This window comes from Triturus cristatus, chromosome 3_2, assembly GCF_964204655.1.
Source record: "Triturus cristatus chromosome 3_2, aTriCri1.1, whole genome shotgun sequence".
NCBI lineage: Eukaryota > Metazoa > Chordata > Amphibia > Caudata > Salamandridae > Triturus > Triturus cristatus.
This window is the reverse complement of record NC_140584.1, coordinates 216,054,836-216,078,637: the sequence shown is the minus strand read 5'-3', so window position 1 is coordinate 216,078,637 and position 23,802 is coordinate 216,054,836. Positions and strand designations below refer to the sequence as shown.

Below are 23,802 nucleotides of genomic sequence, written 5' to 3'. Positions count from 1 at the left end.
TCTGGCAGTCTGGCACTGGAAGATGAGCAGCTTGAAAGGACCAGTGTCTGGGCTGATTGTTGTGGCCCTTTGAGTTGTGGCAGGACTAAGAAAAGGGCCTACAGACTAGCCCTTTCCATCTTGCCCACATGGCTGTACCGTACTGATCAAAAAGCCTGTCCCACACTGAAAGTGGGAGCAACTGAGTTGTAGTGCAAGGTAAATGTTTTGCGAGACAGGAGCTTATGTTCCCCTTTGCAAAATGCATGCCACTGAATACATTCTTTGATCTTGGCTATAGTGTGGGGCACAGCCTGAAGCCTTTCCTTAAAAACATGCAAATAATGTAGCATGAACATTACTCCATATCAATGCCTCCAATTATCAAGCTTGCAGTAGTAGAAAGTACAGGTGTAGTGCAGAAAAACATGGTAATGAGTAGTGCGTTCCGACACAGTAGTCTAATGGACTAACTGAACTAGTGACAGAAATGTCACAAATGCATTTGTTGAATTATTACAAAAGTAAAACACATCTGGCTTACTCATGATGGCTGGCTGAAAGTGTCCTGGTACTGTTATTGTTCTCCCTCAAGCTCCTGTGTGGAGCGGTCTGATTATGTGAGGGGCTCACTAGCAGAGTTCACAGTGCGGTCAAACCTGGCTGAGGTACACCTGCTGCACTGTTCTGTATCTGGGGCTGACAGCAGCCCAGAGCAGATCTCAGTTTATGTATCTTCTGCAGCGATGAAATGCAAAAGTCAGCCACAAAAGTCAACTTTCTGGAACTGGTGTTCTGCACGCTCAGTATACGGAAAACATCCACTACAACGCAGGCATTACATTGTAATGCCTTTTCAATGTAAGTTGTTACAACGACTTGCTGTAGGAGACAGAAGGTGTTGGGTTTGTTGGATTTTTAATCCAACAAATTCCCTACTGTTGCAGTTGGAATAGTAAACTATACTATTCGAAACTCCAGGCTCCCCCCACAGCAAGTCATTGTAACGACTTGCGTTGTAATGGCATGCGATGTAACAACACATCATTGTAACAAATTGGATTTTAATAGCATGCATTGTAAACGCATGTGTTGTAATGAGTGCTATTCCAGTATACACTACATGCATCTGTCCCTGTGCAGCTAAGAACATATTTCTTGTCACCCAAATGGATGCTATATAAATTGTGACACATTATGCAGCACTTGCAATACCTGTTACAAAATAAACATGGGGGCAGATTTATGTTAACTGGCGCATCCCTGCATATCAGCAGGGATGCGCCAATTATTATGCGCCACAGCTGCGCCACCATGGATGCGCCGCATTTATAATGTGGCGCACCATGGGGCAAAAACGGCACAGATGCGTGACGCATCTGTGCCGTAAAAGTGGCGCATTGCTGGAGTTGCGTCGCAAGCGCGACGCAGCTCCAGCAATGTTCTGGGGGGCCCTATCTGTACAATGCTGCGTCAATCCTTACGCCTGCTTCAAGCAGGCGCAGGGTTTTGACGCAGCATGGGCCTAAAAGTGACTGAGTGAAATCTTGTAGATTTCACTCAGCCACTTTTAGGAGGCGTTCCTGCACCGGAACGCCCCCACCTGCCCTGGAACGCCTACATGTGGCGCAGGGCTTTACAACGTGACGCATCTCCCAGATGCGTCACATTGTAAATACCCCGCACCATGGCGCAGGATTTGCGCCGCTGCTGCGTCACAAAAGTGACGCAACGGCGGCGCAAAAATGGCGCAAGTGCAACATAAATCTGCCCCATGATGTTTTTCAGTCTTGTTCAGCTGGCATTGAGACAGCATGGGAGTCTCAGCGGGATATTGCATTATACTATATTTCATTTTATTACCCTCCCATTCATCTATCCCTCTTGCTGCCTCTACCACAAGTGATTTTTAAACATAATTATTAATTTCCTGACGAGCCATGTCACCTGAAATAAGTTGACCACTGGGAAAAATATGCGTGTTCTTCTGAGATTGGTATAGCTGGAGACTCTGGAGAGAGGAACCAGCCATGCTGCTGATGTCACTATGGACAAAACTGCAGTCTGTGATTTCACAAATTGGCTGCTTTTGACAGCGTCATAGCAAGTGTGTCATGGTCCCTAGTCCAAGGAAAGAAATTGGGCACCTGATTACTGTTTTAATTAGCAGTAAGCAGTATTCAGTGAGCCCTGTAGCCTCCGGGTCATGTGCACTGCACTGCACCTGCTGCACCAATTGATGTGATGTCACCGTACTTTATTTATTTATTTAGACATTTATTTAGACATTTGTAAAGCGCGAAACGAAGGCCCGTGGGCATCTCGGCGCTAGGTAACTGCAATGTTTAGCCAGAAGGGAACTGGGAGGTCAGTGATTAAAAAGCCAGGTTTTGAGGTTTTTTCGGAAGGACCAGAGGGACGTGCTGGTCTTGATGAAGTGAGGCAGTGTGTTCCACAGTTTTGGAGCAGCCACCAGAAATCTTCTATCACCCCAGTTAACAGATTTGGTTCGGGGGATCACCAGATCCAGGGAGCTGGAAGAGCGCAGTGCTCTGGATGGACAATAGGGGATAAGGTTCTGAGTGAAGAACGCTGGGACAGCGTTGTGTAAAGCCTTGTATACCAAGCACAAGGTTTTGAACATGATCCTCTTCCTCACCGGAAGCCAATGGAGTTGTTTCATGGTAGGTAGAACCGGATGGAATTTGGGGATTCGCCCTAGGAGCCTGGCGGCCGCGTTCTGTATGGACTGCATTTTTGTTAACACTCTCTCCTGGGCCCCTAGAAACAAAGCGTTACAATAATCTAGGGTGGAAAGCACCAGGGAGCTTACCAGCGTTTTCGCCATGTTTTCAGGTAAGAAGGGCAGAATTTTTTTGATGAGCCTCAGTTTATAAAAGGCTGAAGAGGATATTTGATTGGCGTGTGGTAGGAAATTCAGACGGTTGTCAAACATAACTCCCAGGTTTCTCACTTTATCCACCGGAACTGGGGGCTGGCCCATAGATGACGGCCACCAGCGGGAGGACCACTCCGGAGAGAGATTGCCGAAGATTACAACCTCCGATTTGTCGGAGTTTAGCTTCAGACAATTGTGCGACATCCAGTTCCCGATGGCCGACATGCCCTGATTGAACATGTCGGCTTTCTGAAGGCCGTCATTTTTGACGGCTAGGACCAGTTGAGTGTCATCAGCGTATGAAGTAAGGCTCATCCCATGTGCCCTGATGACACGATGCTGCCTGCATCAGAGTGTAATGCCATATTTCTCTGCTTTGTGCTGCTGGAGATCCCATCCTGCTACTGCTAGCAAAGACCGCTGTGCATTAGTGTGTCATACAACGTGCACACCGAGGGGGCAGAGCAGAGGGCGGAGTTAGGAGGTGAAAACTACAGAATGATGTAGTTGTGTGACATCAGCCAGTGGTCTTACAGCCTCAAGTGGATCTGTACAGAAACCCCTGCACTCACTTGAAAGAATTTCAATGTCCTCTTCCTGTAGTTCTGATAGTCTGCATTTCGGTGCATCCCTCGCGTGCTGACACTTATTTGTCAATTGCCCCACCTCTCCACCATATCACGTCACTACATCTCTCCCCGTCCCAGATCTGTCTTTCACACAAGTGTAGACGCTTCTTGGCTGAATCATGATGGGTGCCTGACATTAAAATATTGCAGACACATCAAAAACACTTAATACATTTCCATTCATATTCGAGTTTAAATCTCAGATAGGGGCCAAAGGAGTTGTTTACTGCCTCATATCTTAGCTAGTACAAACATAGGAGGGTTGCAAGCATCATAATATCCAGACCACTGAAAGCAGACGCTCAGGGTTGATCAGATCTGCCTGAGCACCTTCCATGTTCAGCAAGGGTCCCATTATGTCATCCGTTGCACTTCTAAGGTTAAACAAATTACCCCGGGACCTACCCCGGGAACCCTGTGTAAAGCAAGCCAACCCCTCTGTTTTTTACTGTGTTGTGATTTCTAGATTTTTCCTATTTTCTTTTTGGCCTGTTGTGGTTCCTCTGGAACCCCAGGACCAACTTTTTGGAGTCAGGATATGCCTACTCTACGCTCATTTCTTTTTTTTTTCTTTTTTTCGGGGACTCGGCTTACGCCAATTCCCAAGATGGCTGCCAATACTACCCGGTTGAAGTCTTGGCAGCCAATCAAAGCTCTCCATTTTCCTACAAGAGCTTGTTATTTTTAACAAAGTTGTCGTTGCCACAGATATCACTAACTGTATTCACTTAAATTTCTCAACAACTACTGAACAGATTTACACCAAATAACTCAAAGCATGATCTGCAGAACCACTCTTCTTTTCTGCTGATTGTGGTGTAATTCCGTCCCGTGCTGTGGGCTGCAGCTTTGACTAAAGGACCTATAGTAAATAGCATCGGAAACACACATTTGACGCCCCTCTTTTTCTCAACTCTTGTTTGACCGATCACCCTGAAACTTCCTATGTGCAACATGAATTACTAACACACTTCTTTTTGAAAATGTCATCAAGATTTGTCAAACGGCACCAAAGATATAGGCAAGTCAAAAACGCTTTCCCTACAGAAACATGGTCCTAAATATAACTACCTCCTGGTGACCACCAGTGGGTACTATCTATATATTCGCCAGTAGGTTTTTCAAATTAGGAGCTAGTTTTCGATGAAGCATTTTTTGATTTGCTAATAACTTTGATGCCATTTGACAAACCTTCACGAAGTTTTCAAAATTAGTACAACAATCACTTCAGCTGCTGTCTGTAAAGTTTCAGGGTGATCCGTTAAGTGGGTGCCGAAAAAAGGGGGGTCCAAAACATGATTTCCCCATGCAATTTCCCACAGGGATTTTAGTCACAACTACAGCCAGAACTTGGAAACAGAATTTCACCAAATTTGGCAGATAGCTAGATCTTTTTCCAGGAAGTGTGCTTTTTGAAATTTGGTCTAAATCCATTCAGAAGTTTCGAAGTTATTAAATAAAAATGATGTATAGATTCTAGGGACCAGGACCCTCCGTGGATCCGACAGATCGCATGGTAAGATCTGATTGCCTGCCCCCACTTCAACCAGCAAGTGGTGGCAGCCATATTGTGATTAAGGCCTCAGCCCGAGGGGGCAGGGTAGGGATACCAGGCCTCTTATTCCTGGTAGTGAGGTCACTCTGTGGATCTGTGGGAAAATAAACAAGCATGGTTTCACGCGCTTGTTGTTATTAGGTGCCCCGTGGGCCAGGTACTCAGGGTGAATTATTTATCATTTTAACGGGGGAGGGCGTGCATGCCGCCCCCCCCCACTGGGCCAATTTTGGTCCAGGAGTCCCGATCCCCGGGGCCAAGCGTTTTCTAATATTGTCAGGTAGCATGGTGCTGGGGAGCGGGGCACATGCCCACGGTTAGATTTAGGCCCTGTGGACTGCCACCGTGGCCTGGCCATGAAAAAAAGACAGGGGGAGCCTGCCTCCCCAGGCCGTTTTCAGCCTTGAGGACCCCAACTCCCGGAGCCTAGCTGTGGAAACAAAGGGGAGGGGGCCTTGTGGCCACTCTCCCAGAGCCATTAAGGCCCCTGGGGACCCCATCCCAAAGAGCCGGCTCCAGCACAGGCTCAGGGTGCCCCCTTCCCTGGGGCCCAGACATATTAAGATGGGGTCTGGGGCATGCAGCTGGCCTCTGTGGGCCAATATTTGCCCTGGGGTTCCATCACTCGGGCCTATCCAATAATTGATTGCAGAAGGTGGGCTGCTGCCAGGCCCTGTGGCCAACTCCATGCCACACACAGCCTTCGGGCATAGAGCTAACCCTGTGCCAAACACCCCGCAGGCAGACGATATCTCCATGAAACTTTCCAAAAACATGCCACTGTTTGATTAGTTTGTGCATAGAAAGTTTCAGGGTGATCTGTCAGATAGGGGCTGACAAATAGGGGAGGCACAAAAATTGTAAATTCCCATGCATTCTCCATAATCTTTTTTAAGAAGCACTTTTGCAAAAACTGCTGAACGGAATTACACCGAATTTGACAAGACACTAGATCTTAGTTCACAGATTGTGCTTTTTGTGTTTTTTTTAGTAACTCGATTCACTTGTGTTTGAGAAATTAAGTCTAAACAAAATATAGATATGTGGATGGTTGGGACCACAAGAACCTCAAGAGACTCTCGCGGGAGTGCCAATTTGAAAACAGAGTGTTGTGATTAGTCGAAGGAGCTTTATTTCCCTTGGGCCATCTCTCTCCCGCATGAGGGAGCACTCTGATTCGCTGCCAGCAACAGGAGAAAAATGTTGCTGGCAGTCATTGCAGGAATGGGTCCCTGCCCTCAACATGTAAAAAACTTTTTAAAGGGGACAGGGTTGGGATACCCTATCCCCCTAGGCGCCATGGGGGGTGACCCAGAGGCATCCCCTAGGACAAAATAAATAAAAATCTGCATTCTCTGCCATGATTCCGCTGGACACCCATGAGATAGGCAAAAAAAGGCGGCTGGGGCCACTTTCTTTTATTGAAAGGAGGAGAGTGCATGGCCCCTCCTCCCTGAGCCATTATATGTCCTGGGGAGGCTACTCCTAGGGCTGAAATTATTCAGAATGGGGAGTAGGGTACATGGTCCCCTCCGCGAGAAATCAGTGGCCCTGAGTATCCTATTTCCTGGGACCAACTCACTAACAATGTGCTGCAGCAGAAAAAATGCAAAGCCCCAATGGTAGTCCAATTTGAGGCCAACTGCAATGGGGAATGATTCATATCCACCTTGTTTATTTAGTTTTCTTTTGTGGTTCACCCTGACAAGGAATGTGATTATTATTTGACTAAGGTTTTCACTCCATCAACTCCAATGTCTAACATCCATATCAAATTTTTCAGCATGTAACACCTACAGTGACAATAATTAAGATATTCAGTAATGCTCTGGAGAAAGAGACACAGGGTGTATTTTGTGCATAAGTGGGACATTTTTAATATTAAGACAGGTAAGACCCTACAGTGTTTGAACACCAGCGCCCTTTCCACTGCAAAATGTAAATGAGCTTTTCCTGCAGTACAATTCTGCTTACCAATAAAAAAAAGAAAATTAATAAAAGTAGTTTTTATGTTGCATTAGGAAAAATGCTACAAAGATTATTTTTGTACTGCTATAGTATTTATCAAAACGTAAGTCTGTGGTAAAATTGATTTTTGGTTAATATATTGGAAATACAGTTTTGTGAAAACTGCTTGAAAATCCGGAACTCAATTCTTGGAATGTGGAAGACTGCAGTGGACAGGAAAATTAGACGACCTTGACAAAGAACTAGCTGGAACCTTCCTAAGCAGATTAGAGTGTTTAATTAATTTAATTAAACATTGCTGTAATGCCAGGGAGTATTTAATTCTGCTCCATTTACAGTCAAGTGGCCACTTTTACCAGCATGGGTGCTAGGCATTAGAACAAAGAAAAAAACGGGGCTACCCTGTATTCCTTATTACCTGAGTTTCATGAACAGTGTGTAAATACAGAAGTTCTTATGAAAAATATTTCAGCGCATATATCATTGATTGAAAGAGGGCAGGACTCCCCCCAGCTCCAAATTGTTTGCATTGAACATAAACAAGCAATGCGTCCAAAATGTGTATGAGGTATGGAAATGTTGAATTGTTCATGATGTAAAGGGTGAAATCTCCCTGCACATCAGGGACCTTTGACATTTAATTTGCAGCAATAAACCCCCAGTTTGATATTTTTGTTGTTGAAAAGCAAGAGAGAATGTAAAGGATGATGTTTCAACATGGTAGCCCTCCAAGCTTTACAAAGTAATGAAAGTGCACCCAGAGTTCCCAACTTGGCAATTGTTGCTACGTCTGTGATGTTGAGGCTATTACTTCTGTTAAACTGGAAGAAGGTACTACCCACTATAACCTATATAACTCTATGCTTTTCCTTCAATACCAAAGGGAGATGGGAAAAGTGGCAATGCTACCCATGAAGGCATGATTCCAGTGGTCAAAATACTTTTCACTGGTGCCCCCTCTAGAATTACCTCTCGCCTCTTCAGCCTAAAATCAAACCAAAGGCCTACTCCGTCACAACCCTTGGAGTACATTGATGCTTTGTGTATTTTGACTATTTTGTGATATTTTGTTTGTGACTTTTTATCTTTCTTTGCTGCATTAGCATGCATGTGGTTTTTATTGGTTATTGTATTTTATTTTTTAATATTACTTGGTGATGGATAATTATCCTTTTTTCAAATGAGTTAAGTATGTTGGAACACAAGGCTCTCATTTAAAGGTGGACAGAGATGTGACATCCATCAAACATTTCTTCAGCAATGCATTGTGGACTGACTCCAAAGGAAGTGGGGTTCGAAAGACCATCCTATTAAATACAATACTGCCGAGGCCATGTCCACCCACATCTTTGAACTCTGAGACCACCATTGAAACCTTGGCATTCCTACAGAGAAAACCCGTTTAAATGTCCCCAAGGTGTGATGAAACTCTCATTATGTGCGGGGTTTAGATACTCAGTATGTCATTTCTTAGGTGTTTACGTGGAGCTCCCATTATGCAACCAGGAGCCATTTCAGCAGAGAATAATTAGTAAAACTCAAAGGGCCTAATCACGAGTCTGGCGGTTTGAGCACTGCCAGACTTGCGGGGCGCGGTGGTGGCGGTCCAGCCACCGCCATGCTGGCGGCCCAAACACCATATCAGAACTTTGGTGGTCAGACCGCCATTGCATCTCCGCAGACGCTAGGGAACTGCCGTTCCCTGGGGGTGGCACAGTAGTCAGGGACTCTGCTGGTGGTGCCACTGTGGCACCGCCATGCATATTACAAGTTTCAGGACCGCCAGAGGTGTTATGGAGGTCTTTCCTCCATGAAAAGGCTGGCGAACCTAAAACAAAGTGCCCATTTGCCCGGGGATGTATGCAAAGGGGCTTAACATGTGCCCCCCTGTGTGCATGCACTCCAGTTCCTGCACAGTATGAATTTTGCAATCCATGCCGCACAGGAACTTTTTTTGGTGTTCCCATTGTGGTGACCATTTTTAGAGACACCGCTGTGGGACCGCCAAAAAAGCCTACCAGACACGAGGAAACTCGTAATCTGGTGGGCACATAGGTTTGGCGGTGTGAGAGCGGGCCACCGGCATCACGGTCTCTCCCGCACCACCAAACTCATAATCAGGCCCAGAGACCGCCCTGGATGTGGTAGCCGGATGCGGCTGGAAGTTTGGACGCACTGCTTTCATCACCGTGGAGGTTTGACAACTAGGACGCGAATAGTTAAAGTGTTAAACCTTGTTAACCAAACGTTTCAGAGACTTGTAGACAAGTGCTACATTTATTTTTTCTCTTGGGTATGGATCAGAACATTTTGATTCTAATTTGCATTTCTGCAATCATTGCCTCATCACTCAGATACAAAATCAACACGAACATAGGTGGATTAAGGTAACATAAATTGTAGTGAACTCCGTTCCCAGCACAGACCTCGAACTTATTATCTTCCAAGGCAAATTTCTCAACCTCAGAATGCATGCTTTTAATACACATCTAATTCAAAATTAACAGAACACTGAATGGAATAAGTTGGAACTACTTTGGCCCATGTGTTGAATCTACCAGAAGAAATAATTTCCTTGAAATGGGGAAAATTCGTGTATTAACACAATTTAAATGAACAGCCTGAAGACTTTCGCTGAGCTGAAACACTGGAATTTAGCATCAATATAGCAGTGACATCAACGAAGTGCTCACAGGTGCATTCAAAAATACATAACTACATATAGCTTTTTTCTGAATAACTGATGCTGAACCTTAAATTCCGCTGGCGTCAGAAAAATGATTGTGCAAGCCTGCAAGAAATTCATATTAAAATTGTCTCCCTTGCTTCCACTCACCTGATATTTCTGGTTTGTATTCCTTCCCCACAGTGAGGGGATTTTTCCTCGCTGCTAATTTTGCATGGAAGCCAAGGCTCTGCTGCCCATGAATACTGATTGCACTCACTATAACATGGGACTGCCTCATACACCTGCCAAGGAAATAATTAAAATAGCAATTTTAACCATTTTTTTTAAATTCCCACTGAAATTAATAATGAAATGTTCACAAGTTCATTAAAAATCTTGACTTCGACAACATAGAAAGATGGTACGCAATAACATATATTAAGAAGACACTCTTTTAAATAGTACACAATAATGTGTCATTTTCCTTATTACTGTTCGAGAGGTGTGGTGTGTTTCCAACACTCTAACGTGTAATACTAACACATCTCCCGCTTTTTCGTGCAGAATAGAATTCCACCTCCTCCCTATTTTGTAATCTCCTTGCATACTTTTCATTTCTGGGGCACTCTCATCTTTCTGGAATAGTGTCCCCAAAGAGGAAACTGCCACTTGGCTGGAGATGTGTAAAGAACACTGAATTGTACACTTAATCACTCGGTAAAAGTTAAACTCGGCAAAGAACTGCAACCGTCGGCATTTCCGCGTTCGTTTTTAGTTAGAATTCTCCGAGGTAAACTGCACCGTGCATTTTATATGAGCCGCGCCATTTTGTAAATTGTCTTGAATTGAGTAAACAACACAACCAGTAGCAAATAAAGAAGGCATACAAATAGCGCATTGACATTTGTAATGGTACATTTGCGAACATATTCTTAAAATTCAATTTGCCTGTTGTTTAAAATGTTGCAGTCATTGTCTCTATAATGAAAGCTCGACTGGCCGGGTTTGCTTGCATTTGTATGCACCGTGCAGCATGGCGCGCGTCATTATTGACACTAAATTCAGTCTGACTTGCTAGATTATCCTTGATTTGAAATACAATGTTCCTTACTGTGCAGTATTAAAGACAGTGTGCCGCATTGACAAATTGCCAAGATTGAGCTATTGCATTAAGGCACACAATGCGTTTGCATTAAGTTGCTGCTGCTGAACGGTTCGACACATTCTATAATTAAAGTGGATCCGATCTATAGCTTTTTTGGAACTGAGAACGTTGACAACAAGATGTGTGAGTTGGCAACATTTCTGGGAAGGACAATAAACAAATGGCAGATGCTAGGTGCATTCCATAGTTAATAATACCAATTATTTGCATCATGTGGACAAGAGATAATATTTGGGAACACGGAATTCCGAATTCACTGTTGGCACGAATATCAGCTTTATTAAGGTATTTCAAAAACAATACTTTTTAAAATTGTGATGCAGTTTTATGAATAAACACACCTACATAATTCATACCCATCTTATGACAAATTTGAACAGTTAGAAGCTTAGAACTGGTCCCCGTGTTGTCAGGGAAACGGTGTCACACTGAGGATTTTGGGGGCACAACCTATTTTGAAGGCCCTCTTCATAACTATTTTGAATCCGCACGATACCAAACAATACTGAATAACGCTTAATAAACTGTATTACACACAAACAGTTGACATCTGTCTTGTCTAGTGCCCCAAAAATCCTTACAATGATACTGGATATGGATATACAGAGAGAGAGAGAGAGTCAGAGATAAAGGTAGGCAGAGAGAGGTAGTGACAGCCGCGGCCCGTGGAGCGAGTGCAGTGGGGCGGAAAGGCAGGGCGGGGGAGGGGCAGGGTGGGGGATACTAAACACCGTAATATGGATAATTGGAGGTAAGTAAACAATTAAATAAATAAAACGAAATTCGTATCGCTCGCTGCATCGCATTTTGCGATGCAGAGCGCGCAACAAAATTTGTTTTATTTATTTAATTGTTTACTTACCTCCAATTATCCATATTCCGGTTTTTAGTACCCCCCACCCTGCCCCTCCCCCGCCCCGCCTTTCCGCCCCACGGAACTCCTTCCACGGGCCGCGGCTGGGTAGTGATAGAGAGATAGAAAGGACTAAGGTCAAACACAGGGAAGGCTCACCTCCCCAGGGAGGCCATTGGACAGTGGGGAGCCTGGGCAATTGCCCACTTTGACCATGCTTTAAAACGTCTTTGTCGATAAACAGAGCAAAATATGTTCTTATCAACGTTTATGGGAGATGTCATTCAAACGTTGGACAATATACCAAAATTTGAAATCTCAGACCCAAGGACTGCTTTAGTTCATGGGTCATTATATTGTACACATGTACAGAGATGGAGCTGTAGAGTTACAAGGAGGAGCTGTATGACAATGTATGGATATCTTAGTGTGTGAAGTGCCCACATGTCACATCTGATATCCAAGTTAGTAGCTGGACCGAACATCTGCTTACAAATCACAAGGTTGCATTGGTATATGGATTCATGACTTAATTAAGTTTCATCTGCTCGTGTGTGTGCCACCCCTTCAACAATCTCTACGGAGGCCTCCTCTATCTTAGCCTGTATCGCTAATAATATGGTATTCCAGTGGGTGATGCTAGCCCCTGATCTCATCCCATGACCAGTTAATACTGCTATGTCAGTTTTGGTCATTTCTGGACATCAGCTCGTCACAGTTTTATATCCGGTGCTTGTCTGGCCTTCTGTGCCATGGCCATATTGTGTTCAGGGACCTGTTTGTTTGTTTGTCAACCTTCGGCCTGTGCATCTGGCCACATATGCAAGACAAAATATCTTAGCATATCAATGTATCTAAAACAACTCTGTCAGAATCGTCACTATCTGAGTGCATTACTGTGTAGTTATTGCACAGTTCCATATCATGTGAATAACATTTGTTCGTTTTCTCTGGCATCTGGAAAAACAATCCTCAGAGCTCAGGTACACCTTTGCAATTTGTTTGGCGCTAGTTATACCTGGTGCGGGTAATTAAACGGCGGGTTTTTTAATTGCGGGTTTCTTGAGACTTTCTTGCTATACTACAATTTCTTTTCCCATTCCAAAGCCTTGAGCCCCTTTTCCAGTGCCCATTCCCATTGGACTTTAGTGGTATCTAAGGTGGTGTACAGAGTTGCTCCTCCCACCATGTGTTAACATCATCTGTAGGCTTTCACTTCTGGTTGGTTTGATATCTCCTCCTCTCCATGTGGTTTTGGCCACCATGATTAGGGCATTTTGTGTTACAACTTGGCCAGTGCCAAGCTCCCAGAGTTCTGTTAGGGTGTCTTATGAATGTGTAGTACTGCGGGAGTATAAGTTCCCTACCACCCATATTCCAGCCGTCTCTTCAAGCACAGTGATTATGAGACATGGAAAGTGTCTTGAATCCTAGGAGAACCTAGAGAGGGATCTCTAGAGAATGCAGTTCAGAAGAACCAAATGGACTTCTAAGATGCTGCCAGCACAGTTGTGCTACTTTCACAGCACAAGGGCATCTATCTGGGAGGGGGATGTTTCCAAAGGACTACTTCATCACAAGTTTGGCACACCTTCAAAACCTGTTGATAGCCATCGCATAGGTTACTGCAATTGAGCAACTAAATTGCTCATAGTTTTGAGCCCCTATCCCTCCTTTATCCAGAGGTCTTATGAGTTTCACGGAGGGCTACTCTCCTATCTTTATCCCAAATCAGTTCTATCAGTAATTAATTGATCTCACTGAAGAGGTTCCTAGGTATCAGCACTGGTAGGCTCACACAATAATAAAGCATGTGCGGAAGGAGTAGCATCTTTGCTATTGGAACAAGCTCCATAGAAGACACAGGGATATTACTCCAGAAAGTTACTGATTGGTGGTTGTCAGAACCCTACTGACATTGCAAGAGAACAGATCTGTAATCTCCTGATCTACTTGCATACCCAGGTACTGAAACATGTCAGTCTCCCGCACCATGGGGGAGGTTCTGAGCCATGATCCAATCAGGTCTAGTGATTGACTGCAATGAAAACACGCTGGACTTATTCCTGTTGACTTGAAGACCTTACATGCTACTAAAGGCAGTCAGTAATGCCATAACTTCTGGCAAAGTATTTTCTGTGCCCTGCAGTTACAGAAGAGTGTAGTCATCATACATAAATACAATGTGATGCCCATGAGATAGGGCGATGCCTCAGTCCCTCTCTTTAGAGTGGAGCATGCAGGCTAATAACTCCATGGCCAACCAAACAACAAGGGTGATAAAGGACACCCCTGACATGTACCTCATTGGATAGACCACTGTTGGAACACCATGTGCTCTGTGTCTACCCTGGCCTAAGGTTCTGCGCACAACAGTTAAATGTACTTTAGGATGCTAATTCCAAACCTCATTTACTATAGCACTGAATACAGATCAGGCCACCACATGGTGTCACATGCCTTCTCAATATCAGTTGAGAGTAAAGCAGGAGAAGTGTTATCTTATGTTTATATCTAGCACTGTGTGTTGCAGGATGTCAGTATGCTCATAAACCACACAGACTGAACTCCTACTATCTCTGATTGTAGCAACCATTCAAACAGTCATTCTGCCTTGTCCACTTCATCGTGCTACTTTGTCACATATTCCTGGAAATCAACATGTCACATTCCAGACAATTGTGCATAAAACTGTTTTTGTATGTAAACCAGACTTGGGAGATACTCGGGTTCACATTAGCTACTCACTCACACTCACGCATTTTAAATTCAAGATCAACGATGCCTTCGTAGACTTCCTTACGTCCCCATATGAGGTTGCAATACAGCCACACATCATGACTTTGAAAGTGTCCCACTAGGTCGCTGGTCATTAATGAAGCCTATGTTCTCATGAAAATATTTATCAATATACTCCTCAACCTGTAAACAGTATGGTGTATCCTGAAATGCTGCCACAGGCAGACTGCAACATAGGGATCCTAGAGCAAGGCCAATGACAACAAGAGCTCCATCCAATTTGCTAACAGTGCCATATTCCCAACTCCCAAGAATAGGTCAAGTCGAGTGTACACAGCATGAAATTAGACATGAACTTGGACTAAAACGAGAACTCCCTGTTTCACACCTGCAACCCCATCAAATATCTGGCAACTGCCACTGTTATAGCCATCTCTTAAACATGACAGCCTGCAAACCAGGAGTCTCCTCCCTAGAGGTGTGCCAATGACAGATAGCTTCCATAGATACAACTCAGAACACAAAGAAGGGTGCCTGTTTGACATTAGATGCATAGGCACTAGCGAACACCATAGAGCTGCTGTCCAGGTTTCCATTTAATATTGTGTATCTGCCCTCCATGTCTATATGGGAATAATGTACAGCATAAGGCACACCTGGTGCCATCCAAATCAAAGTGCCCCTATATTAAGCAGAGTGAGCGGTTCCGTATAATTTGCCATGCATTTCTTTTTAAATTTGTATGACTCTTGGGGATTCATGTGCGTTTCCTGCAAACATGCAATTTGTACATTGCATCGCTTCAGAAAAGAAAATACATAATGCCATTTGGCTGGGGACCCCAGACCTTTAACATTCCATGTTATGCACTGAAATTGATATTGAGCAATAACATCAGAGAGGGCCACCGCACACTTACGGTTCTAGGGCACGTTGTTCAACAACCATTCTCAACATATAGCATTCATTCAGTGAGTAAGGCTGCCTACCTTTGGAGATAGTGGCCATTCACATCCATTTGTGTTATGTGCATGCATGACTTCTAATCAATACCAACAACTAAATATAATAAACAAGAACACATCATTCCTATTTGGACTTTGCGGGCACCCAGTGCTGGGGGTGGTTGTGGTATGAGGAAATGCGTCAGGGCTCTGAGCGCCCCACACTGAGGCTTACAGATCATGTGAGCATATGTGCAAGCAACATGTCTGATCTATGTGTTGTGACCTCTTTGAGTTTACACACCTCTTATCCTACATTGGCACTCCAATCTCCCGGAGAAGACTGTTAGAAACACTCAATACTTAACAGTCTTAGAGTGTGTGCTATTATAATCATGGTGCCCCATACAATATCTGAAAAATCAAACACAGTGGGGAAAGAGATACAAATCAAAACATAACCTTAAATGTATTGTTAAATAAAGTCCTTGTAGAAGTGTGAGTCAAGAATGAAACTTATCCACATTCCAAAATATCACTGACACTTGGTTCTGTGAAACAAAAACACCACAGGAGACATTATACAATTTGCCATAATATAAAATGATATGTTCAACTAGCTACCCACTTAATGGACGAAGCAAAGGTCAAGAAATATAGCTTATGTATATTGACTTACATACATTCAGAGCTATTCAAAAAGGCAAAGTTCACTTATGAGTAATTTACACTTGTAATTCACTCTTACACTTTTGAGTAACTTTACAAGTTTTGGCTAAAACAAAAAAATCTGAGGGGCTTATTATGAGTCTGGTAGTCCATGGATTGCCAGATTCACGGGGGCACTGTGGTGGTGGTCTTCCGACTACCCTATCAGGACCAGGGCTGTCGGTCTGCCCTGGGACCACTGCAACCGCCAGGCATTAGAGATCCCTGGCAGTGGCGCCGCGATCTTGAGACCGCAATATGCTTAGCGGGGCCACTGTGGCACTGCAAAGCATATTATGAGTTTCCTCACAGTCCCACTTTTCATCGCTGTGCAACTGCCATGAAAAGTGTGGCACTGAGGAAACAAAGGGGGCTCTACAGGGGCCCCCGGGTGCCTCATTCCATGTGGATCTACACAGGGGGACACAACATATGCCCCACTGTGTGCATGCACACTAGTACCTGAACGGCATGGACTGCAACAGTCCATGCCATGCAGGTACTGCCTTTGATGCTCCAATAGTGGTGCCTATTTCACAGGCACCGCCCTGGCAATGCCAAAGACTGCTTGCCAGACTAGGAGAAAACTCCTGATCTTGCGGGTGGTTCCTAAACAAGTTTCGCAGTTCTTGAGTGGGGCAGTCCCACTCCTGCACCGCCAAACTCAAAATAAGGCCCTAAGTCTAAAGTAAATAAAAAGTGTAGACTTACGTGTCTCCATCCCCTGAATAAGGGGTGGAGTCAAATTTACAAACACAAATTACATTTAAAAAAAGCACTTGTAAGTTCAGCATCTCTTATGGCCAAACACAGGTGCTGCAAAACCCTCCCATAGAAAAGAAGTAGGGACCTACAATAAAACCCCATAGGAATTAATGTTTTAAATAACTTAAATTATTTAAAATAGTTAAAATCATAAAGCAATATAATTTAATGTTATGCAACTTATAGAAAAATAGTACATAATAAATATGTATTTATAAGATATTTTAATAAACTGTTTCAAATTAAAAACATATATATATTTCATTCAGATCTAATTAAATTACTTATAATTATTGTATGCACAATTTGTAATGATTAATCATGCATAATAAAGATTTGTTTTTAATTTAGGTGGGAATTTATTTTTATTGTAAAACCTCAGAAAGATAATTGTAAGGTAATTTATTATATTTACATTATTTGAAGATGCAACAATGAAGGTAATAATGTTTTTGTGCTGCATTTCAAATACATATATAAAATTTTATTTAAATTCATATTTGCCATCAAAAATATGTTTACAAACTTTGAGTATGTTTAATACACTTTTTGAATTCTCCCTATATATTTCAATGTGGGGATCACTAGAAGATCGCATATAGGAAAAATGTTAAACGTTTATTGACTCAAAAAACTTAGTAGAAATATTTTGTATGTTTTTTTTAAATTAAATAATATATAATTCATAATTACAATTAGTCTTCTATCACTAAAATGAATATATACATTATTTAAAATTTGAATTCATTTAGTAAATTTCACCCTAACTTAATTGTTTTCTGTGGGAGTGGGTTCCATTACCATTGATTGGCCACATGTGGTTCTTTGCTCACTCCAAGACTGGGCTTCAGAACATTTGAGCCACTTTTGACACCTTTATGGCTGTAGTAACCTTAGAAGTACATTTTGTTAATTGCAATTGCCTTGTGTGGGGGTGTTTTGCATTACCATTGCCCTCCCACCTTAAATGTCCTTGAACCTCTCCCATTTAGGTGCCGATTCCAATGTCGGACGGACCTGAGTCCATCTGACATCGGTTGGGAACTGGAACTGAATGACCTCCTGTCGTCGGTTCCAGCCCAGGAAGTAGGTTGCCACCAAACCCTGTTCGGTTGCACTCCTATTCTTTACAGTGGGAGCATGCATCCAAATGGAATACATGTTTTCATTGCAGAGAGCAGAGGTGCAGTTCATCCCTGCACCCGGTGGCAGGTACCTCAAGGTACCTCAACATACGGCGGCCTTGGACCCATGGTGGCCCTGCTGGTGGCCCCCAAAGACAGATTCCCAATGTCTTTCTGCATCAGAAAGGCCAGCACAGAAAGGCTGTGGGAATCTGCCATCGTAATCCCTCGGCCTGAAAGAGCCAGCCGAGGGATTATTGCAGGCTTTCCGAATGGCGGACAGCTCTCCAAGCCCATTGGAGGCCATTCGGAAAACCGATTTGGATTACCTTCCGACCGACCCCATCAAAATGAGTTGGTCAGGAAGGAATCCGACCAGCCAATTACGATGAGGGCTGAAGGGCTTCGACCAATGGTCGGAGCCGTTTCAGGCCGCATCGCAATCGGACTTTTAATAGTAATTATCTTATCTTTCATATTTATAAATTGATACCATATCAAGTAGTTTTCATCTTAAATACAAGCATCACTTATGTTTTTTCATTAGAAATTTTTATACCATTTGTGTATGGCTTTGCTGAGTGTGGAATAGTTAATTTTAGGCATTCATCTTTGGACTGTTTCCTATTGTGGTAGTTCACAAGGATAGGCCAGAATGTTTAACAATGGATTTCAGGTTCATGTTGTTATAGACTGTTTCTTTACAAAGGATTCTATACATGCTTCTTTGATGCCCTGATAAATAAATTCATAATCTGGGATTGTAAAGAGCAACATCACAACCAGACAGCATAGCTAGAAAAAAGAGAGAAGTGGTTGCCTCTCCATGTATCTGAGATGTGATGTCCAATTGTATATAACAATATTGTGACACAAAAATATTGTGCCAAAAAACTGTCTACAAAAATATCAAGTTTATGTACTTTGAATGTAAACTACCAAAATAGCATGTCAAAATATAGTGTAACAGAATATCTTCAAAACAAGGTAAGAATATGAAAGTGTTAATATGTATAGCATTATAAGTAATTTATTTAAAAGAATTAAACCCGAAAAAAACAATAAACATAAACGTAACTAATTTTAACAAAAAATATAGATAATTTGATAACGCATACACATCTATATATTTATATGTATGTGAAAATGTATACATATATAAATACGTATATATAGATATATATATATATATACTTAAAATATAGAAACAATAAATAAACAATTTATTTGTAAACTACATCAAATTAAAAATATTAACAATATCTTACAAGGAACAATTAATGAACATATACATAATCAAAACATATATGTTACTTAATTTAAAAATGGACTATAATGTAAAAAAAAAAATATATATATATAGTCACTTAAAAAAAATATGAACATTAAATAAAAACAACATAAAAAAAAAAACTCACCCACGCCATCAAATTACTCCACAACACCGGACCCCAATACCTCAAGGAGAGAATCTCCTTCCATTTACCCAAGAGAAACCTCTGATCCACCGACTTTGCCCTCGCCGAAACCCCACGCATCTGCAGAGCCAGAACAGGCGGAAGAGCCTTCTCTCACATTGCAGCCAAGACCTGGAACGAGCTCCCGATCTACATCAGACGCGCCCCCTCTCTGAACAACTTCAGGAAGACCCTCAAGACCTGGCTCTTCGACTGAACGGAGCTGCTTAATCCCCCCCCCTCCAGCACCTTGAGACCCTCATAGGTGAGTAGCGCGCTTTACAAACTCCCTGATTTATTGATTGATTGAAACTGTTGTGCACTGGAGGGGTTAGACTTATTTCCCCCATTCCAATCGTTGCAAAAGTAGAGTAACTATTAGACTAAAGAGAGGTTAGATTCACTATTCCAACACCAATCTAAGCAACAGTAGGGAAAGTATTGGACTTTGGAACGGTTAGTTTAGATATTCCTGCTTCAATCTAAACAGTAATAATGAAAGTAATGTACTGAGGAGACATTAGATTTATTATTCCTACTTAAATGTAGGCAAAATCAGGGAAAGTGTTGAACTTTGGAGGGTTAGATTTACTTTTTCCATTCAAATCTAAACAACAGTAGAGAAAGTTTTAGACTTTGAAGCTGTTAAATTCACTATTTTCACTCCAACTAGAGCAGAACCAAGAAAAGTGTTGCCTCTTGGAAGCAGCCGCGGTCCGTGCAGGTAACAGCGGTGGGGCAAGGTTGGGGGGATTGGGAGAGATTTCGAGGGATAATGCAGAGGGAAAATGATTTATTTCTTTATTTTCCCTCGGCATCGTCCCTCGAAATCCCCCACAACCCACGCCTCCACCCCACCGCTGTTACCTGCACCGACCACGGCTGCTTGAAAGGATTAGATTAACTACACCCACTCCAATCTAAATGACAGTAGGCAAAGTGTTAGATGTTTAAGAGGTAAGATTTGCTATTCCCACTCCAATCTAAGCAACAGTTGAGAAAGTATTGGAATGTGGAAAGATTAGATTTCATATTCCCACTCCAATCTAGGTAACAAAAGAGAAAGCGTTAGACTGTGAAAGAGTTACATTTACTCTTCCACTCCAATCTAAGCAAAATCAGGGAAAGTAGTGTATGTAGAAAGTGTCACATATAACATTTCAAATTCTAATATTTTTTCTAATATTTTTTTAACAACATCATAAAATTATGAAAACATTCAAAATAAAAATACATGTACAATACAAATAAAGAAAATTATATGTACGAACACAATTATTAGTACAATAATTTAACAAATAAAAGAAATGTAAAACAACACAATTTCCCCCTACAACCCCAAAGATACAACCCACAGCAAAAAATAAATAAACTATAATTAAAGCATTGAAATAGTTATTATATAAAACATATATAAAACTATTAAAGTCATTTTAACAATTGTATTATTACATTTGCTAATAATCAAGCAACAATTAATTGAACGACAAAAAAGTACATAACAAATAATACATTTAAATGTACATAATTAATAATTACATATTTAATAAAAACATTGAAATATTTATAAAGTAAATATATCCCCACCATCTACCCATACAAACTCAACAATCCAGAAATAAAATAAAACTACTAATTTAACTACATAAAGATAAAATGTACATTTAAAGTCACACCATTCACTTTAATAATTAAAATAAAAAGTAATCTATTAATCATTATGAATAATTGATCACCAATTACATATGCAATTAATAAAAGCAATTCAAAGGAATGTTCTACCCTACTCCACTATAAACCCAACAACCCTCTGCTAAATTATACATGAATAATTACATCTAAAATGTCATTGCACATTAAAAATTACAAACTATCCTTCAAAAAATGTAAAACACCTACATTAATGATATTAACAGCTAAAATTAATATAAAAACGAATATATATATATATATATATATATATATATATGTATATATATATATATATTTTTTTTTATATATATAATATTATATATGAAAGCAAACAATATAATACACAACAATATTTTCAAAACAAATATATACATGCAACATCAATATTCTTACTGTCTATATTTTGTCACTGGATATTTATTTAGTGATGATATTTTCGCCGCAATTTCCAAACTGGGATGGCATGGTGAGCAAAAAACGACAGATTAAACCCAGGTCTCTGTATCTGGGGGTGAATGTTTGCATTGTTCAGCATTCCATCCATCATCTGTTCTTTTTCCTTTTGTCACCCTAAGTAGGAAAGGAATGCCCAGAAGTAGGTCTCATGCTCACTGTGCCACTGGATTCAAGCTAGCCTGGCTGATAATGGGTGATACCCCGAAACCAGTCCCAGGATGCTTGTTTCTGTCCTAGGGAGGATCTGGTCTTGCACTTCTAGCTGGACTGTTCCCATGAGGAGCAGAGTTAAGACTGATTTGCAGATGGCCGGATCCAAACTGGGGTGGCATGGTGAGCAAAAAGTGATGGGTTCAAACCAGATCTCAGTGACTGGGGCTGAATGCTTGCATTGTTCAGCATTCCGTGCATCATCTGTTCTTTTTGCTTTAGTCATTATAAGTGGGAAGGGTATGCCCAAATGTGGGTCCAATGCTCACTGTGCCACTGGGTTCAAGTTAGTCTGGCTGATGAGGAGTGATACACCAAATCCGGTCCCACGCTGCATGTTTCAAGTCCATGGAAGACCTGGCCTGGTATTTCAGGCTGGACTGTTCCCATGAGGAGCACGGTCAACACTGATTCGCATGTGACTGGATCCATACTGGGGTGGTGGTGTGAGCAAAACAACAATGGATTAAACCTAAATCTCTGTGACTGGGAGTGAATGTTTGCATTGTTCAGCATTCCATCCATCGCCTGTTCTTTTTGCTTTTGTCACCCTCAGTGGGAAGGGTATGCCCAGATGTGGGTCCGGTGCTTACTGTGCCACTGGATTTAAGCTAGCCTGTCTGATGAGGGGTGATACCCCGAAACCTGTTCCTGGATGCTTGGTTCCAGTCCAGGGAAAACTGGCTTGGCAGCTTGGGCTTGACTGTTCTCATGAGGAGCAGGGACAAGACTGATTTGCAAGTGACTGGGTCCAAACTATGGTGGTGTGGTGAGCACCTGGGGTAGCCAGGTGAACAAAAAAGCGATGGATTAAACCCAGATCTCTGTGACTGGGGGTGAATGTTTTGCATTGTTCAGCATTCCGTCCATTATCTGTTCATTAGTTCAAAAGTGGACTATTGTTTCTTGAGCAATTTGTGCTGCTCTTCTGTGGGCCAGTATGCATTTAGCAGCTCTTCATGTGAGAAATCCAATGATGGGCACCCCTGATAAATATCCAACATTCTCCAGCAAGTCAGAGTAAATGGATTGTCTTTTCTTATAATTTCTCTATATTCTCTTGTTGATTGGAACAGAGTGGCCATCTGCCCTGGTCAATTTATGATGTTCCCTTGGAGACCAATGTGATTTTATCTGCTAACTTTGTGGTTCCATTTGCAGACTCACCGCACTGTGATTGTCTCCTCCGAGTAATTAGACGTATGCTACTACAAATAGAAGACAGGAAATGGATATTTCCTCTGATCAGTAAGTAGCAACCTCTGCAGTTAGATCATCTTCACTTCCTGCTCTGATCAGCGGACAACAAAGAGTATTTTTTTTTAGTTGGACAGGAGTTATCGCTCCATACTGATCAGTCGCAGTATTTATATTCAAATCCAAATAAAGTGCTTTTTTTCTCTTAGTAATTTACAGTATTCTTCTAAAAGTCAAAGTGTAGTGATTGTTTTCTATGATTGATTTGCAGTAATTTCCTTCAGATGAGATCTGAGCGGAAGCAAATATTTCACATCAATTTGTGGTATTTACTTGTAGACCGAAGTGCAGCTGTTGTCTCTGTTGATAACTTTTCACTCTCTTTCTCTAGGTCAAGGTGAAGTGCTTGCATCTTTAGATATGTTCGTGCAAATGTACAAAATAAACAGGATATATATCAGTATGATATTATGTAAAAATAGTAGGTTAAAGACACCAGCTTCTACTGTCACTTACATAAATTATGTTATGTGTTCCTTGTTTCTTTATTCCATATATTCCTCATCCAAATAGTTAATCATTGTATACCTGAGTGAAAAGTTATTTACACACAGACAGATGTAATTTAAAGCTGATTTTGAAATAATGTATGGTATGTCAAAATATTAATATTGCAGAGAGTTCAGAACTATGTTACTTACCTCTTATTTGCCCTAAAACTACAAAACTTAAATCCACCCATTTCCTCCCAGTAAAAGTACAATCATCATTCAAGCACTTTGATTCATATATAA

General features: G+C 41.8%; 1 protein-coding gene across 1 annotated transcript in view; it reads right to left on the bottom strand.

The window, feature by feature from the left end:
• The window catches only part of THSD7B (thrombospondin type 1 domain containing 7B), a 2,208,177-nt gene that overhangs the window by 291,595 nt on the left and 1,892,780 nt on the right, over nt 1-23,802 (bottom strand). Inside the window, exon 17 of the mRNA XM_085647534.1 lies at nt 9,867-10,000. Coding sequence (XP_085503660.1) covers nt 9,867-10,000 — 134 coding nt within the window. The remainder of the gene's footprint in view (nt 1-9,866; nt 10,001-23,802) is intronic.